Source organism: Pteronotus mesoamericanus, unplaced genomic scaffold (assembly GCF_021234165.1).
Source record: "Pteronotus mesoamericanus isolate MK-2021 breed Mesoamerican mustached bat unplaced genomic scaffold, CSHL_Meso_final contig_303, whole genome shotgun sequence".
Taxonomy (NCBI): Eukaryota; Metazoa; Chordata; class Mammalia; order Chiroptera; family Mormoopidae; genus Pteronotus; species Pteronotus mesoamericanus.
In genome coordinates this window covers 714,852-728,658 of record NW_026555130.1, presented here as the reverse complement: position 1 = coordinate 728,658, position 13,807 = coordinate 714,852, and the positions used below count along the sequence as shown (strand labels likewise).

Here is a 13,807-nt window from a genome sequence, read left to right as displayed (position 1 = left end):
AGGGGCCGCGAACACCGCGTGCCGTGCCGCAGGCCGAGGCGCAGGGAGCCCCGGGCCGGCTGCGGTCGGACGCGCGGCTCCCTTCACAGGCGAGGCCGCAGAGCCGGTCGGATGTCAGCGCTCCGGGGGGCACCCCAAAGCCGCCCAGGGGAGGTCCCCGTGTCGTGGTCTTCCAGGTGCGACAGCGCCGCCCACGCGCGTCTCTGACCTGGCTCGCAGCGCCCGGATTGCTGCGGTTTCAGAGCTTACCCCCTGGGGTCATAATTTTGGTCAGAAGATTAAGCCGATGATCTTTCATGTTTAATAAGGCGACTGCACACGACTACTCATTAATTTTTTTTTCTCTTGAAAGCACATTATGTGCACAAAGAGAAACCATTTTAGGCAAATGAATCTGAAATTTCATTTTGTTTTAATCTATGTGGTTAGAATTAATTCCAGCTGATGTGGACTTTTCCATTTGCAACACAAACCCCAGCTGAGGAAGTTTCCTATAAAATGATTTCAGTGGGAAGGGAGGGGAGAACAGCTGGAGTCCAGGACATGTTAAGGGCAGTGAAACTGTTATATGTGACAGGTAATGGCGGATACATGTCATTATACATTTGTCAAAGCTCATAGAACATACAACACTCAGAGTGAACTCTAAGGTGACGGATGGCCTTTGGGTGACGATGATGTGTCAGTGTAGGTTCACTGACTGCGACAGTGCCCCACCCTGGTGGGGGGCAGTGATCTGGGGGCGGCCGGCGTGTGCGAGGGGTAACCGCGAACTATATTTTCTGTTCACTTTTGCTGTGAACCTAAAACTTCTCTATAATATAGTCTTCTAAAAACTGACCTCCGCCCTGGCTGGTACGGCTCATTCGGTTGCAGCACTGTTCGTACATCGAAAGGCTGGGGGTTCGACTCCCAGTCAGGGCATGTACCTAGTTTGCGGGTGTGGTCCTTGGTCGGGATGTGTATGGGAGGCAACCGATAAATGTTTCTCTCTCACATTGATTTTTTTTTTTCTCTCTCTCTCTCCCCCCTCCCTCCTCCTCTTTCTCTAAAATCAAAAAATATATTTTAAAAATGACTTCAAAAAGCTTTCAGAAATAAATGTAAGTTTTTGAATAAGTACAACTACTAATTTCCAAATGGCCTTTTGTTATTAACAGAGCAATTTTTTTGATAAATTAGTAAAATTTTACATGTCAATTAAAAAGCTACAATGAAGACATTCATTGATAGATTATTTTGAACATGAAGTGTCACTGTAAAGTATCCACTTTCAGGGGTGTCTGAAAAAAGCACGAAAGACTAAGAGCATCAGATTTTAAGACATTTTTTAAAACAACCTGAAAACTGGGGGGGGGGGCGGGGAACGGGGAATGATTCTCTCAAGTAATTGTAAAGTAATCTGAAATGACTGAGTATTTTTTCTGGGCTTCCTGATTGATTTATAAACTGGTGGTGATTACAGACTGGTGGAAATACAATAGGTAGTATTTTCTAAGAAATAGCAAGTTGCTTTTATTATACAGCAAAACAGAAAGTGAATCCCTGGAATCATGGAAGAAAGGGGAGGCATAAATGGCCTGTTTTAGTCTTGGGGGGCTAGAAGAGTCCCCAGGAGGTCAGTTAGTATGGTGGCTGTCTTGCTCCTGTGGGGGACAGTGGATAGTCACAGACAAGGAAACATGAGGTAAGAGGCCCTATGAGCACCTGGCAGAGCATGTGCTCTGCTTGTCTTCTTTCCAGAAAAGAACACAGTGTGTTTATGTAACAGTCTAAATGCAAGATAGCCGTCCTGCTCAAGAACAAGGAGAAGACAAGTCTCTAAAGAGAACAAAGGAAATAGTACAAAATGGAAGCCAGCAAGTGTGTGATTCTGTTACGACCAAATGGAGTCCGAATCTGAGTCAGGGCGGTGGCAGGACAGAGAGGAAGGGGTGCAGGAAGCCAGGCCCTGCCCAGCTGAGGCTGCACGGCCAACACCAGGCTCCTCGGGGGCAGGGGTAGGCAGGAGGGGACAGCAGCAAGGCAGGAAGTGTGGGCGTAGCCGTCAGAGAAGACACAGCAGCACAATGACACTGACTGGATGCAGCGTCCGTATCGCCTGATCCCAGGAAAAAGCAACTGGATTTGGAGAAACTGAACTTCTTGAGGGACTGTGAGCAGAGGTTGACAGGAGGGCTGAAGTCAGGGCCCCACAGGACACCCCCAGCAGCCACCTAGGGCCTCCTGCGACCGTCCCTGCCTTTCCCTGCCTGCAGTCACTGTGTCCATAACCTCGTCCCTCTCTACTCCCTGTGGCGTCTGTTCTTCCACTGCCCAAACGTTCTCAGTGCTGCTCTCGCTGTGCGCTGTGCCGTGGGCACTGTGGGGGGGACTGGGGAAGGAGCACCCTGACGTGCAGGCGGTTGTACAGAACTTTGTGATTATGTGAAGTCTTTTGTGTGATAGAAATTAGGAGGGAGGGAGAAATTGGCCAAATTATGATTCCAGTTTTCTCAATTACTCAGATTTAATAGATTCCCCCTGATCACATTATATATTAACTTCTAGCATACCTCAGTATGTTTGTTATACAAACGAAAGTTTTGTTTGTTGAAACTGCCTCCTTTAGAAATGGAAATAAATCTAACTCACTCAAGATTATCAGCTTACATGCTGTTAAGTGAAAATGCTGAAGAGTCACAGCTGAGTAACTATTAAAGAAAAACACAAATACTTTAGGAAGATAACTAATAACAAGCCATAGACCACCAAGCTCTTTGCTCTAATTACTTTTAATCCCTATTTCTTGTCAAAGAAAAGGGGGAGAACTTCTGTCAGTATAATTCAGAAATCCTACCATCACACAAAAATTCCCTTCATAACTAAGTTGCAGATAGAAATCCACTTTTAAAAAAATTGCTGTGGCCAGTTTGTTAGCACTATCTACAAATACAGTTGTTTAAACACAACAGATTACCAGTACTCAGCAGGTTCACTAATCACAACTCAGCTTGAAAATTACTGGTGTTATTAAATTTCCACCCCATTACCTTGACTTTTATTTGGAAACGCTCATCGATGAGTTCCTCCTTCATTAGAGTCACAAGTTAACTGAGCCATAACCTCGCAGAAACACAATACATTTGATGATGTCTTGAAAATGTAAATACTTAGTTCAACTTTGTCACTTCACAAAGTCACTGAAGCATTACGGTAATCTACTTAAGACGATTCTCAAGCCTTTGATTCAAAAACCATTAGTTATAGAGGTTTCAAATTGTGCTCAAAAAAACAAAAAACAAACAAATAAAAAAAAAAAAACAACTAAACCCCCAACTCCTCAAGTAATGGGTTTCCAGTAATTGGTCTTAACCAGTCCTCTGACAAGCGTGGTACTCCCTCTGCCTTTTTGATTGTCCCCAAACACGCTTCTGTTTCAGGAGCACTAATCTCCTGCCTTTATGAAAGTCTCGTCTTGCTGCCTTCTCCAACGATGTTCTTGCTCAAAGCAGCCACTTACCAGCTGTCCACAGCAGGTGTTCAGGGGTTGGCTCAAAGAGAGAGGTGTCTTATAAGATAAACCGAGATCCTAACTAACATTAACAAATGAACAAAAGTCAACTGACAAATACTTGTTGACTGTTTGTCCATTGAACTAAATACCCACTAAAGAGAACTGGAACGAGAAGACAGAGTCCTCCAAAACTTCATACTCTGATTGTCTATATGGATGTCCATAATACACAACACTCCTAACAGAGAGTGGACTGCTAGTGCTCAGCAAGGGTCACGGGAAGGACCTCTGTCCGATTCTGGACAAGTCACTCTGGACAAGGGGATGAGGTGGTGAGGCCAGCCTCTCAAAGGACAGGGGGTGGCAGAGTGGAGAGGTGAGGTGGAGGGGGAACAAAGGGATAGAGGGCTGGGGGGATCATTTGCATTTGAGAGCAAAATGAAGTGAACCTGCAACAGATATAAACCTATGTTTTTGTGCATGGGGTCATTCCAAATATGACTAAGTGTGATTTAAGCCCATTCTGACACTGTTCATTTGAAGAGATGAAGCATACTGGGGTCACCCATGGCTGATTCTGTTTGGCTCCCTTAAGAATCACAGGAAATATATAGCCATGGCTGGCCCTAGCGGCATTTCCACCTGCCCTAAGATTGGTCCTCCAGGTTAACCCCTTCCTATAAGCTGTCCCATCCAAATCAATTCCAAATTATCATTGCTTGCCACGGCTGGGGGGAGGTCATACTGACTGATTTCATCGCTGGCCCTGACCCTTCTCAGATGAATAGATCTGGGAGGCCCATAAATCCTTCCACTTGAAAAATGCAGTCAAGCTTTCTGTACCCTGGTTCCAGATAAGTGAGGTCCATGTGGTGTCAGTAAGTCATAAAATCCATAAACTACCGTAGACATACTGTTGCTCTTTCTGATGTGTGGCTTTTGGTGTTCCACACTCAGGACATCTGTGATAATTTAGTGAACGTGTAACTACACCCTGAGGTGAAGAAAAAGTGGGAATGGAATGCCGGAGGGGAAACTCGGCTGCCTGAGGGGCACACGTGCTGCTCTGTCTGAGCAGCTCCCCGCCCCCGTCAACAGTTGAGGGGAGAGCGCGGCTCACTGTCTGCTTGCCCAGCTCTTGCTCACTCCGCACACTCCTGCTCTCTCCCCTCAAGCTAAGCTCTGGAAGGACTTTGAATTTTGAAAGATGTACAAAGGACTAAAAGGGATTGGAATTGATCGGTCCAACGGCAGTGCCCTGAGAAAGACTCGGCTTAGAGTCCCCAGGTGCTGTCCTAATGCGTTTTCCTTCCCAGAGGTGTGAGTGGTGACATCTTCATCGATAATGGAAGCCAGCGATTTTCAACCTTTTTCATCTCTCGGCACACATCGACTAATCACTAAAATTCTGTGACACACCAAAACTACTTGCCAATCTGACAAGAGAAAATAAAAAAAGGCATAATGTTGAGTCATTCACACCGGCCAGCTATCATTGTGTGGGCTGTTGTCATTTTGTTATTTGACAATAGGAAAGAAAAGAGGCCAGTGCCCCTGACTAAATGGGTGCTATATGTTTTAAAAATTCTTGCCGCACACCCATTGAAAATTGCTGCTGTAAGCTGTTCCACGGTTTTTTCAGTTGCTATTCTTTTACAAAAGAATTTAGCTCGAGGTGATTTTTTTGTGGCTTGCAACCGAAAGGGATCACATTATACACTTTCCTTCCTCTGTTACAACCTCCAGCCGCAGTGCTAGGGATGGAAAGGTTCAAACGCAGAGGCGACATCACGGATGGCTCCCGGTGCCGCTTTCAGTGCAGCTGGTTCCAGGGACAGCGACAGTGAACGAGGAGGCCAGGGTGAGAGAACAAAGAAGGCGGCAGCCTGCCCCCCAAGGGACTACCCCTCATACCACGCGTTCTAACAGTGGCTGCTGAAACAGGTCCCCGCAGCATCACTGCGAATGAATCTGGCTACACAGCATCTGCTGATAAACAGCTGGGATTTCCAATTTCACTCACCAAGAAAAAACCTGGCCCCCAAAAGATGAGTGTGTCAGGCTTCTGAGCTGGAAAATAAATAGGGAGGGGGGTGTATCCTTGTTGTTATTTTCTGAGTTAGGTCACCAAGAAGCAAAAGCTCCCTGACCCCTGCACTGGAGTTCTGTGCCTGCTGTCCCCTTTCCACCAACTGATCCCTCAGGGACAAATCTAGAAGGGCTCTACCTATAGGCCATGGATTCTGCACTTGAGGTCAGAGGCATGAGAGCACCTGAGATTAAAGGTCCATTGAAGGATCTGAGATGTTATAAAAAGAAAATTTATAATCCACTTTATTTTAACAACAGAAAATGCCTGGCATGTTTTAGAACAAAACCCCTGAAAGGAAGGGTTACCAATAACGTGAAATGCAGTACAGAGACAAGGAATCTTGAGAAAGGTCCATTGGATCTGATAGGAGAAAAGCTTCAGTAGAATGATGGGGACAGAGCACATTCACATGAGGAAGAGGGGACTGGGAGGATAGAAAATAGAGGTTTGGCAAAGAAAAGAAGAGGAGAGGTAGAAAAGTAGTTGAAAGAATCAAGCAAAAATTCTTTTTAGTTTTTGGGGTTTTTTTTTAATGTGCCCCAGACACGAACCAGCTCTGGCCACCAACACAGGTAACAAGCTAGCATGTACTAAGGACTGTACAACTGCTTTGCCTCTGACTGATATAAGAGCAACGCCACTAGTCAGGTGTGTCCTCGCCCTTGCCAGGAGGTGAAGTCTTTTTGTTTTTAAGCTAAGGCCCTGCACTTGGGGTTATGCTCTGCTGTCACTGTGTTGAAATTCTTTATATTTTTGGAACCAGGACCCTGTATTTTCATTTTTCACTGAGCCCCATGAATTATGGAAGTGTTCTGAAGTGCACTGTGTAGGCTGATTGATGCTCCTTCAAAGAAGTGCACACCCTCATCCCAGAACCAGTGCCTATGTTACTTCATGTGGCACAAAGGACTTTGCAGATGTGACTGAATCAAGGATTTTGAGGTGGGGAGGTTATCCTGGATTATCTGGGTGGACACCATGCAATCACAGGGTCTTTATGAGAGGGAGGCAGTTGAGTTCGGCTCCGAAAGAGGAAGCGTGTGACAGCGGAGAGGGAGCGCAGAGGTGAAAGTGTGGTGCTGGTCCTGAGCTAAGTAAGTAGGTGGCGTCGCAAGCTGGACGTTGAGGAAATAGGCTGCCCCCTAAAGCATCTGGAAGGAAGGCAACCCTGCTGATCCAATTTGGATTTCTGACCTCCAGAAATATGATAATAAATTTGTCTTAAACCACTAAATTTGTGGTAATTTGTTATAGAAGCGATGGGTACCTAATACACATTAAAGGTGCTGCATTTCTAGTTTTCTAGAGGTCAAGGCCATTAATAAAACTAATAGCACCTATCATTGATAGAACACTTTTGTAATCTCATGTCATCCTGGAACACATTTTGAGGCAGGCATCATCGTATTCACATAAAGATGGGGAAACTGAAGCATCCAGAGGTTTTAGTAACTTGTCTAGACTCACATAATAAGATAGAATGTTTACAGGTGGGAGCTGAACACTGTCTATATCACAAGTTTTTCTGTGCGTTTATCCCCAGTCCCATATTACATTCTGAACTTTTGGGTTTGTTCACGCTCGCCGACGTGCCCTCCTGTTAGGAATGGGAGTGGGACCGGCAGAGCATGACAGCACGTCTGCGCCGTATCAAATGAAAAAGGGGCCGAAGCCACGGGGGCTCCCGCGGCCCCCGCAGCAGATGAGGCCACAGGAGAGCGACAGAGAAAGCGCCTCAGGTTCCGAGTCGAAGATGCTAATGTGCGTGGGTACTGGCAGAACTCAGGCGCGTGGCAGTGCGGGGTAAGGGGCGACGACACAGGAGGCCTGGCCGTGTTTCCAAGACAACCGCGGGGGGAGGGGTGTCCCTCCTAAAAACCCTCGCCTGCACCTCCAGTGTTTTGGGGCTCACGTGGTCCCGCCTCATTGGCCGCCGAGGAGCCAGCCCGAGGGAGGCGGAGCGACCCCACAGTGGCACGTCCGGGTTCGTTCCGCCGCGGCCCCGCCTTGTGCGCGGACCACAATTCCCACAAGGCCCCGCGTTCGGGGAGGGGCCGGGGCGCGAGGCGGGGCGGGGCCTGGCGAGGGGCGGGGCCGCTGGGGATGTGGTGGGGGCGCTGGGCTCTCCGCCTCACTGGCAGCTGCGGGGCTCCTGGACCTCTGACCCTGGACTCTCGGCGCCGCCGGCAGCAGCCCCCGCGGGTCGTCGCCCGGGCCGCTCACGGTTCTCCGGCCCTTCGGGGCCCTGCCGGCCGCGGTGCAGGGAGCGGGCAGCATGAGCCTGGGGGCCCGGCGGGCCGGCTCGGGGCGGGGGGCGGCCGCGGTGCGGCTGCTGGTCACCCTGAGCCTCCTCCCGGGCGTCGTCGAGGCCCAGGTGAGCCGGCGATGGCGGGGAGGCCGGGCGGCCTGAGGGCAGCGGGCGACCTGACAGGAGTCCAGGAAGCGCCAGCGAGCCGCCGCTGCGCGGGGCGGCGACACTCGGGGTGACGGCAGGGAAAGGGGAAGAGGGTGCGGGCCCGGGGGTGTGCGTTCGGAGCACTGTTGTGGAGCCGCTGGAGCGCGGCGGGAGGCACGGGAGCGAAAACATCCCCGCTGAAACGCCCCCCTCGCCCTTGGGGAGCTGCGGGGACTAGCAGGCAGACCCCTGGCCTGCGGGAGCCGAGCGGACCGGGAGGAGACGGGACTTCCCTTCCTGGACTAGAGGGTCTCCTGGCTGTCACCCCCGCGCAGGACCGCTGTATCTCACCAACTTGTGCGGTCTGCCTGGCGGCGCCCAGGTGCCCCCACGTGCGAGCCCGGGTCTGGGTCGGTTTGTGGGCTCAGCGGGGCGGCGAGGGCCGGAGAGCGGAGTTCGGGGCTTGCTTTGCGAAGCTTATATTACACAGGTGTTCTCAATATGCTGGAAGTCGGAGGGTTAGCGACCAGATCTTTGCCCTTAGGAGGCGTGTTTGCTTTGGGTTCCACGGTCGAGTTGGGATAGACCGCTGCCAGGTGCTGCTGTTTGCACCTGCGGCGAAGTGGCAGCACTGCTGAGAGAGGAACAGGGTCTCAGGTGGCCCTGAACCAGGGGAAGTGTGATTTGAAGCAATTAAAGCTCATTGGGAAGAAAAATTTCAGATAACTATGTAACCGTGTAAACATGTTCTTCTAACTTTATTCAGACACTTTTTTCATAGCCTTTGATGCTCTGCACTAAATCCCAGAATGCGTGAAATCTGCTTGTGTCCATGTTTGAATATTTTTTAGTGAATGATTTGATAAAAATAAAAGGGAGGAACTTTTGGTTTGGAGGAGCATGTTAAAAACGCAGATTTTCTGGCCCCACTGCCGGATGTCTTGATTTGGTGGCCCTGGACGTGACCCCAGGAGGCAGCATTGTAACGAGCCTTGCAGGCAGAGGTAGCACAGTGGTCCTTCGAACTGCCTTTTCAGCCCCTCTGGGAAAGTACTGAAATATAAATAGTGGGAATCTGGGCATACTCACTAGACTTATGAAAAGCAAACTTTGGCAAAATTACTTTCTAGTTACTGGTTGGACATTTGTTTTTGAATGGTATTTACATTCACATTTTTTAACATGAGATTTTCTCCTTTTCTAACTCTTTTTGGTTTCTCCACCTACCACTAATTATGTGCGCTAATGCCTCATAATTGCATCTGCCCTTTCGTTTTTATTATATACAAGTAAACATATGTAATTTTCATTTCATTCACCTAATGAAATTAAAGATGTGTGCATATTCAGTGTAGCATTGTGCCAAACAGTCCTCAAACATGAGTGTTAGGTTTTTGTTTCTGGTGGTACTTTCTAAGATAGCATTTGATCATATTTTAGATAGTACTTTTAATTTGTAACAAGTTTTAACATACATTCTCTCATTTTATTTGATATGTCTCAGAAACGGGGCTCTAGAGATGACCGAAGTTCAAAGAGCTCACATGACAAAATATCACAGTTGTTAAGTCAGTGAACAAGATGAAGTGGAGCCCCAGGGGGCCCCTTTGTGATCTGCACAGTACATCCCAGTGCACTTGCTGCTTTGGTATAGAGATGACGCACCGGAAACCCAGGAAAATGAAAAAGGGGAACCAAGACAGCTCTTCTACGCTTCTTCCATATGCTAGCTTGGAAGCAAAACAGTAAACCACAAAGGAAAGAGTAGTTTTGGGGGGGTTTTTTTGGAAAATACTTTTATTCACAAGAAATCACTGAGATGAATATATAGAATATATCTCCTTGCAATGATATATTTTCGAGCACACAGAGTAATAGGGATTTGTATATCTCAACCCCATTTTCCTGTAAATGAAATGCAAATGTGTTTTGTAGTGTGACAAAGCACTAGGAAGTGAAGACAGTGCGTACAGGTGATACAACAAGTAGAAGTAGTTTCAGTCAGATATACTTTAAAATCTTTCTACATGCATTTCTGAGGTGGCATGAAATCCAGAAATACACAGAGCCCCACCCCCACCCCAGCCCCGGAAGGAAAGCCATATATAACCTTGGGACTCAAACAGTGTCGTTCTAGTCCATTACCCTGGGGATTTTCCCTCACCCCAAAGACCTCAAGCTTCTGTGCCACAGGTGCTTGGTGTGGAATGGACAAGACATAAAGCCATGTCTGTTTTGGGAGAGGAAACGAAAAGGAGACCTCACCCTGAAGCTTGGGCTCCAAAGAGCTACCCCCCTCAATAGAAGGGTGACTGAGAAACGAATCCCACTGGGGGTAAGGGGAAAGAAAAGGAACTTGCTTGGGGAGGGGGAAAACTCCCTTGAGAATTTGTAACCAGGAGCCACTCACACAGGTTTGCAGGCCAAATCCATGCCACCTGCGCTGGGAAATGTTCAAGTAGAAAACTTAATTTATAGCAGTCTCAGGTTGCTATGCTCCCAGCTGACTGATAGAAGCAAATATCCATCCTCTCGGAAGGAGTTTATTTTCAGCCTAGGCCCCAAAGAATGATCGAAGGTAACGGGAAGAATAGCAGCTGACAGTCAAAAATCACAAAACACACAGGCACCATGAATGAGGTATTAGAAATAGAGACTATAAAAGTAGACCCATAATGACCTAGGTTCTGAAAATATAAGGTACAATTTTAAATTGTTCAATGTGTGTAAATAAAAAGATTTGAAAATATGAAAAGGGAACAAGAGACCAAATTAAAGAATTACCAAAGAGATGACAACAATGAAATCGTTCTAGAAGTGCAATGAAAAACTCAATGGATGGATCATAGAGCTGAGTATATCCAGCAGAAGACAGGATTATTGCAATAAACACTATTTGATGTCTGTTCCTTCTACTTAACCCTGCAACACCTCTTCATCCTTACTCTTAGCTTCATATGTCACTAACAAAATTGGAGTGATAGAGTAACCCACATCTGTGCATCTGCTAGTCTCTGTGCCCACCTATTTTGACTTCTCTCGATTACCATAGGTAACAGTTCATACTCACAGGCCAATCCCCCTTTCCCATTTCAGGGACCTGGCTTGAACAGATCTGCCCTTTTGCTCCTGGATCATCAATTTTTCCTTCTCTAATGGACTATTATTGTCATTATAAAACATGCTGTTAATTCTAGTATTTTAAAGCTCTCTCTTGACCCACCCATCTCTTCTGACTAGTCCATTTTTCTGTTCCCCTCTCTAGAAAAAACTCCAAAGACCTGCCATTGTTACTCCTATTTTGGCCGTATCTTCAGCCCATTCCTGTCAGGCTATTGTCCCTACCCCTCCCCAGAGTGGCTCTTGTCAAGATCACATGGATGTCTTCCTGAAGCCGATAGTTTTTACACCAGTTTGCTTCATGTATCAGCAGCAGATTTTTCACAGCTCACCTCTCACTGGCCCTCAAACACTTTGTTCTTTTGGCTTCGGGATACTAGTACGATTTTCTTCCCATCTTGTAGTCCAGTCTTTCTCATTTTCTTTTGCTTGCGCCTCCCCTGCCTCTAACCACTAACCATTTGAACCTTGTGTGCCCTTTCCTCTCTCTGTACTCTTTCCTCTCTCTATCCTGGTTGTCTCATTTAGTCTCTCAGCTTTAAATACCGCCTACATAGTTGACTCTCAGAACCTCCAGATTAGGAGTCTCAGCTCTAGATCTGAATCTCCAAATACCTTTCAATATTTCCACTTGGGTGATTACCAAGTATCTCAAACTTGATGTACCAGGAGCCAAATTCCTGATCTTTCCCCCTGTCTTCTCCCCACTAAACATGCTGCTGTTCCTCAAACAAGGAAGTGTGCTGTTGTCGAGACCTAGATGCGTAGCACACTTTCCTCATGTATTCATGTGGTTCAGTGGCTCACTTAGGATTCTGCTAAAGTGTCACCTTATCACACTTGCCCACTTACCCGAACAGCTCCCTCCCTTGATCGTAGAAAATAAAAGAGAAACCCTCCACGTCACCTTGTACTTCATGTTTAAACTCTCTAGTAGCTTCCTATCTCACTCAGTGTTGTATCATATGATAATATACTAGGTCCTTGTCACCTCTTCCTGGCCACAGGGCTCCTAAAACCCTTGGAATTTCCTGAGTAATAGGAGTGCCTTTTGTTATTCATAACAAGAGCCTTTTAATCAGTTAATGTTAATGCAGAGACTTAGGTGGAGAACCCCTGGGTAGCCTCCAGGTGGGACGGGTCACTGGAAAGGACAAGTGATGAGAGGATGGGACTTTCAGCCCTGCCCACTGACCTCTAGGATGGGGAGAGAGCGCTGGAGGTGGAGCTCTGTAAAAGCTCTTAAAAACACGAGTTTAAACGAAATTTGTTTTTAATTCAGAGGAATGACATGAAGAGACTCCTGTTTCAGGACAATAATTTCTTTTTTTAAGATTTTATTTATTTAGAGGAGAAGAGAGGGAGAAAGAGAAACATCAATGTGCAAGAGATACATCGATCAGTTGCCTCTTACATGCCCCCAACTGGGGATCAGGCATGTGCCCTGACTGGGAATCGAACAGGCGACCTTTTGGTTCACAGGACTGTGCTCAGTCTACTGAGCCACACCAGCCAGGGCAAACGCACAAGTTTTGATGATCTTCCAGTTTGGTAAATACAGAGACTTGGTGGGAGGTGGCTCAGAGACATGGAAGCTCTGCCTTGCACCTCCCAGTACCTAGCCCTGTGCATCTCTTCCCTTTGGCTGCTCCTGAGATGTATTCTTTACAATAAACCAGTAAACATTAGTAAAGTGTTTTCCTGAGCTCTGTAGGCCTTTCTAGTAAATTATCAAACCTAAGAAGGGAGTCACGGGAAACTTGTGTTTATAGCCCTCAAGTGCAGGTGGCCTGGGGTTTGAGACTGGCCTTTGGGTTGGAGGAAGTCCTGTGTGACTGAGCCCTTAGTCTGTAGGCTTCGCTTGAACTCCCAATAGTGTTGTTAGTGGCAAAACAGCACCTAAATGGTACTGGGGATTGGTCCCTGGTACTTGAGTTCCAGCTAAGAAAGAATTCAGAGTCAAGACTCAAATACAAGTTAAAGTTTATTTAGAAGGTCACAGAGGTAGAAGTGAGCCATCTGGGCTGCGTGGGCTCAGGAAACAAATTCAGAGGCAAAAGAAGAGCCCTTGGAGCTTAGGAAAAAGAAGGGCAGAGACCACACCAGGGGAAGGAGGGGGAAAGACACAGACATGAGAGCCGTGCTGAGTCCTCCATCCTGAAGGTTTTTATGCCCCTTCTGAAGGTGGGGACCTTAGGGGAGCTCCCAGGGGAGGATCTCAATGGGATATTCATCAGCTTTGCAGGCCTATTCTTTCTGGGTTGTGGTCTCTACTGATTGGCCCCAGGGCAGTGGGTTGTTAGTCAGTGCGCCTGGTCCTGGTGCCAGCTGTGGCTTTGTCCTTCCTGGTGTTGCTGCTTTGCTGGACCTTGAGCTGAAACACAACCAAGGTCTAAATGTCATCTCTGGTTGGACCAAAACTCTATCTCTGTGGTCAATAGACCTGAGGCTTTGGTTACTGAGGCTATTTGATGCCGGTCAGAATCTTGTTGTCTTGATAGCTTACCGCTTACGGGAGTGGTCCTGCAAGGGCTTATGTGGGAGTCGAATGAGGCTTCTCTCGAGCTCCATTCTTCCTCCTCTAAGGGAGTCTGTCTCCTCTGAGGGGGGCATGACCAGGGACGTGCTAGGGTCAGGGGAGAGTCCAGGCTGTATGACCAGTGATATGAGAGGTCAGGGGGTCTAAACCACATGACTGGAGATG

At 47.5% G+C, this 13,807-nt stretch overlaps 1 protein-coding gene across 1 annotated transcript in view; it reads left to right on the top strand.

Annotated features, from left to right (window-relative positions):
- Positions 1 to 7,693: 7,693 nt before the first annotated feature.
- Positions 7,694 to 13,807, top strand: part of ERO1B (endoplasmic reticulum oxidoreductase 1 beta) — a 43,926-nt gene continuing 37,812 nt past the window's right edge. Inside the window, exon 1 of the mRNA XM_054575503.1 lies at positions 7,694 to 7,962. Coding sequence (XP_054431478.1) covers positions 7,864 to 7,962 — 99 coding nt within the window. The 5' untranslated portion in view covers positions 7,694 to 7,863. The remainder of the gene's footprint in view (positions 7,963 to 13,807) is intronic.